Source organism: Nematolebias whitei, chromosome 16, assembly GCF_014905685.2.
Source record: "Nematolebias whitei isolate Nwh7 chromosome 16, NemWhi1, whole genome shotgun sequence".
Taxonomy (NCBI): Eukaryota; Metazoa; Chordata; class Actinopteri; order Cyprinodontiformes; family Rivulidae; genus Nematolebias; species Nematolebias whitei.
The window spans coordinates 34,128,572-34,134,431 of NC_056513.1; the positions used below are offsets into that span (position 1 = coordinate 34,128,572).

Genomic DNA, 5,860 nt, shown 5'->3' on the forward strand with positions numbered 1-5,860 from the left:
TCTTGATAATCAAAAGTGTGTTTAGTTCAAACCATTTTTAATGTTGAAGTGAACTACTCATTTTAAATCAACTGTGAAACAGTATTAGTGATTTTTTAATCCTCATTCAAAGTAGAAATCAAGTTAGAATGTGTTACGGAGTAATTCATGCATTTTCTGATCTTCTGTCTGAAATGAGCAAGTTGTGATGTCGGTCAAAGGTCGAAGACAAGTTGTTGGAACGAACTGTCATGTTTTTATATCCTCTCAGACGTAAATAGAGAAGCTGGCACCTGTTTTCCCCCAACTCGCCTAAACATTTCTCTCGTCTGTCTCAAAAACATCTTCTGTCCGTTCCAAAACAATTTTTCTGTTTTTCTGACTTTTAATAACCTCTTACATCACTTAAACACACCCCTGTCTGGTCGATCGACCAATCAGGAACTTCCCAAATGAACCGGAAATAGAACTCTTTAAATGTCGGCACTTCCTAGTTCGTGCAGTCGAGTTCAGTTCGGAGAGCAGTACCGAACGGAAGAAGTGCTGGAGAGAACAGGAGTTCCAGACATGATCCGGAGTTCTTCCGAGTCTCGTGGGAATTATGCAATCTTCCACATCTGAGTGGAACTCTGACGGACTTACAACTCATGTGAGTCCAACCGGGAGGTGAACATGTGTCGAACAAGTACCGTCACTACTTCGGACGATTCACAGCTGTTCCTACGGAGACGCTGAAAGGGTGCGTTAAATGGAACTCCGTACCAGTGGAGACACCTGCTACAGGTAAAGAGTCGATTTACACCACCTAAGTGTACCGAGGAGGAAGCTGGGATCTTAACGGAGCGTGCCGTTCTGATACTGACACATTTCCCTCATCTATCTTTTCCTCTCCATTTAAACTTCATTTCCATCTTTAAACTCTTATATCTTGCCAGAAATTAATCCAGATATTTTCAGAAATGTCTGTTGTAATGCTTGAAGTGAGGGAAATCATGGCCGTATGGTTTCCTAATCGTAAAGCTTGCTAATTAATTATGTTGTTGTTGAAATCAATTTGCCAAATTAATGTAAATGTTTGATGTTAAACTTTGATTCTGTTAATAAATGACTGCATTCATTTGATGGGTCAAAGAAAATTGACGTCTCACGTTACATTTTAATTTCAATGCACGATATTATTCAGTCCAGAAAAATGAATGAATCCGTTTAATTTATGGATAATATATCACAGATATATGTTCCTCTACAATTTTTTTCCCAATCATGAAAAACTGACCTGACTGCGCATGTGCGACTTTGTCATTTCTGCCTGGTTAATGCTAATAATATTAGCATGTCGGGGAAGCAAAACTGGTCGGTGAGCGACACGACTGGAGACCAGTCCAGGGTGTCCCCCGCCTCTCGCACAGTGATTGCTGGACATGGGCACCAATGACCCCCACAATCCAAAAAGGAAGAAGCGAATAAAAGATAACAAATGGATGGATGAAAGAAATTTGCTTCTGCTATAAAAAATGTGAATAAAAAACTGTATAATGTTAAATTTTTATGATTAAAAGAAGTTTTACTGAGACATGGCCATGTTCCAAAGGGTTGGCATCACCTGTAATGTTCAGTGCTAGCTACATCCAGCTGGCAGGTACAATGTCTTTCAACCTGTATTTTCAATTTGAGCCAGAGAGCTCTGACAGAGAGAAGAATGTGGAAATTGCTAGAAAGAACAGACGGGACGAAGAGGAGAGAGTCGCAAAGAAGCTACCGTGTGTATAGCAGCTGCTAATGCTAACTTGAAATTTCCTTCCTTGCACACAGTGGTGTCTCACTCCCTGACTGCACTCTTCAAAAGGCAGACAGGCAGAAGGTCATTTAGTGAAAAATGTAAGTTGTACAGAAAAAAACAACTAAATTTTAAGTGACAAAAGCATTTAGTAATTACACATCAATTAACAGTGTAAATAATATATTTAGTTTTTTATAAAATATAAGAAAACATATCATATCTTGCGCAATTTAGTATTTTTAACCATTTTATGTAAACCAGACTGTGAACCCACAAGATATTCATCCAAATTCCTTCATTCAGAAGGAAGAAACTTTTAAACACTTTTATAACTCGACAGTATTAGTTATTTTTCTGGTTGTATGATTTAATACCTGTCTTCTTTGTATTTCTTGGCACTCTTGACTTCAGAAAATCTGCCATTTCTTTGTCTTCTTCTTTCTCCCTGTAAACAAAAATGAGAATATATATATATATATATGTATATATATATATATATATATATGTATATATACGTATATATATATATGTATATATATATATATATATATATATATATATATATATATATACATATACATATACATATACGTTGACGAACTACTGGGGATGTCACTTATTTTCTAGCTTACCATCATGTTATACCATAAATTTAGATGCAAACCTGAGTCGTTCAAACTCAACATCATCCACCAGGAAGTCTCTGGTCTCTACCAGCTTGTGAATCTGCTGCAGGAGTTCTTCTTCTTTCTGCCGGTCCTCATTGGACTTGTCATTATCTGACATGCAGGGGAAGAATACAGATTTACCATATCAGTATCCAGATTATGAGCCAAACATAAACTCTTAACTACTTTAATTGGGACTGTTTTTATTTTCACACAGAACAATGTTCACATCAAACAAACAAGGAAAAATATGAATATTCATCTTTTAGTTACAGTAGCTATAAAAAGTATTCACCCGCTGGATGTTTTTTGTTTTTATTTCTGTCATAAATCAAAAATGGAAATTTTCAACAAAGAAATTTACGAAACAAATTTCCAAGTTAAAATGAAATTTATTTCCAGTAATACCTATTAAATAAAATCATGTACAGTAGTCCCTCGCTACTTCGTGGTTCGACTTTCACGGACTCGCTCTTTTGTGGTTTTTCAAAATAAGATTGGACATGACACACAAGTGGCTGACTGATGGATGAGCTGAACGATCGGCATGGAATTTTTATTTAAAATAAATTATTTTAAATTATTTAGCACCTGCTGGACTTTTATGCAACCTAGTGGCGCCAGAACAGGGGAGGCCTGGGGACCATTTTACCCCCCCCCCCCCCCCAACACTCACACTTTCATGTCCTGCCCGCAATGTTGCCAGGTGTACGATAATTATCGTATTTGTACGACAATTTTGCCCTCTGTACGATGTACAATCAGTAATCCCAAAAAAGGCCAAATATACAATAATTTGACCATTCTGTGAATGTGTGGTTGTAATCAGTTGTCATCAGCCTCTCGCAACTGTCTGTCGGAGTTTTTTTGTGAACCCTGAAGGCATCTGTGTCTGCAAACAAATGTCTAAATGTTACCTACGAGTGATGTGTATGCGTTTGCCTCGGAACAACGGCCATGATTGGCTGAATAGTCCGCTGCGCCCGCCCCAAGAGTGAGGAAAAGAAAAAGAGAAGAAGCAGAGCCGGTCTGGAATCGGACCCATCACTACTATAGTGCATCAATCGGTCTTTTGCAGACACGTGACTTATGCACTTCCGGTCGCCATATTGGGGGGTTACGCAGATACCGGTTCAGGTAAACAAAGTCCGTGGTAAACAGTGATAAGAACGATGACATCTGCAAAATGGAAAGTAAATATAAAAATGAGAAGAAGCCGTATAGAGATAAACTCAACGCTGAAGCCAGAGACCGTTATATGGCGAAGTTAACGTCAATTAACAACGTTGATCCATACGAGGTAGCAGCTAAGGCATGGACGTCCGAACCAGGGCTACTTCCACCAACAACAAATATGGACATTATTTGCTATCTTGTAAATGGTGTCAGTGCCTACACATTTGACGAATTTCGGAACTATAAGTCCTTGGAGGTTCATGGGCTGTTCACCAATGGTTGGGTGCAAGATTTATATTAATTTAAACCTGAAGGATGCACCAACACTGTGGTCACAGCAAAGGTAAAACACCCTAAACATAACATCTTAGTCATCTTAGTCAAAGTTATACACATGTTGTCACTTCACTGCTAGTTTAAAGACACAAGTTGGGTATGTGTGTATATACACACATATTAATTTATGTGAGTTTTGTGTGTCTGCATAAACATATACGTATATTACCTGTAATCCATACTTTAACTATAAATCCAAGCAAATACACATACATTTTCACAAATATGTGAGGTTAGAATAAGTGGAGGTTGTGTATCTCAGTCAGAACATGAATTTACATCTCAAAGCAACACATTAATCTTAATATATTGTATATGATGTTAGAACATTTTACTCTGAAGTCTGTATTACAAGTAATTTTTACTCTATTTTGTGTGTTTTTTTAGGTGATGCACTCCCAACGCTTGCGAGAAGCACCACTCAAGCCTTGGGCAATCCTAAATTCTTCTGGGGCTATATTGTGTGCTCATTGCACCTGTATAGCGGGCTTAGGAGAGTCATGCACACATGTCGCTGCTATGCTGTTTAAGTTGGAGGTAGTTGTCAGATGCAGAGAGACAGTGACAGTGACAGGCAGACCTGCATACTGGATGATTCCAGGCAATCTGTCTGAAGTGGAACCAGAACCAGGATATAAAATTGACTTTACAAGTCCAAAAGCAAAGCGCAAAGCTCTGAACCAAATTGTGGAAGAAGGATCTGTAGCATCAACAGGTATCAGGACTACACGGACAAGGGCAGCTGGGACTGTGTCAAAAGAGCAGCTGGACTCCTTTTTCAGTGCAATTCACGAGGCAACACCACAAGCTGCTGTGCTGTCCTGTTTGCCTGAATATTGTGGAGAATTTGTTGACCATGTGCAACCATTCACTGTGCCACGTTCCCTTCACTCTCTGCGGGATGCTACAATGGATGGCAAGGACATATCAGATTTGCGCACGCACTGCAAATCACTTGCTGGTAGTGTCTCAGTTTCCAACGAGCAGGCTGAGTACATTGAAAGGACAACAAGACAGCAAAACCGATCTTTAACCTGGCAACACCATCGGGCTGGGAGGGTTACAGCATCCAACATGCATTCAGTTTATGTGACAAACTTGGACAAACCTTCACAGTCAGTAATAAAAGCAGTGTGCTACCCTAACAACACAACAAGCATGTGTAGTGCTATTGCATGGGGCGAAAAAAACGAGGACACTGCCCGTGAAATGTACAGATTGCAGTGTAACAGAGATCACTCAGGGTGCAAGGTTACGCAGTGTGGTTTTTTTATAAACCCAAAATTTCCAGAGGTTGGGGCCTCACCTGATGGGCTTGTGCAATGTGTCTGTTGTGGCAAAGGCTGTATTGAGATAAAGTGCTCATATAAATACCGGGACCAACATGTGACTGAAGCTTGCACAAACTCTGACTTCTGTTTGGAGTTATATGAAGGAGAGATGCGACTGAAGCCAAAACACCCCTACTACAAACAGGTGCAAACTCAGATTTTTGTCACAGAGGCTGAATATTGTGATTTTGTGGTCTGGACAACAAAAGACTTTGCTGTTGTGCGTATTTCTCCGGACCCTGAGCTTTGGGCAGCTGTCCTCGAGAAGGCAAAAAAATTTGTTGAATGTGTGAGTCTCCCTGAAATTGTAAGCTGTCATTTCACTAAGGTAGTTAACAGGCCGACACTTGCTAACATTCCTGTTCCTGCCTGTAACGACAACAGAACTCAGGAAACTGGCCAATTACCAAAGAAGTGCAAGCGAAAATGTGTTAAAAAGCTGTGGTGCATTTGCCGGTGTCCTGAGAGCAAAGATGACATGGTCGCCTGTGACAACGAAAACTGTAAAACAGTTTGGTTCCATTTCAGTTGTGTGGGTCTGCAGCTTGCACCTGCACAGGAAGAGACATGGTTTTGTTCTTCATGCACCA

The 5,860-nt window shown here is 39.8% G+C and overlaps 1 protein-coding gene across 1 annotated transcript in view; it reads right to left on the bottom strand.

The window, feature by feature from the left end:
* pik3r6a (phosphoinositide-3-kinase, regulatory subunit 6a) overlaps nucleotides 1-5,860 on the bottom strand; it is a 93,888-nt gene that overhangs the window by 28,565 nt on the left and 59,463 nt on the right. Inside the window, exons 4-5 of the mRNA XM_037689968.1 lie at nucleotides 2,424-2,538; nucleotides 2,134-2,204 (exon numbers count right to left, since the gene is read on the bottom strand). Coding sequence (XP_037545896.1) covers nucleotides 2,134-2,204; nucleotides 2,424-2,538 — 186 coding nt within the window. The remainder of the gene's footprint in view (nucleotides 1-2,133; nucleotides 2,205-2,423; nucleotides 2,539-5,860) is intronic.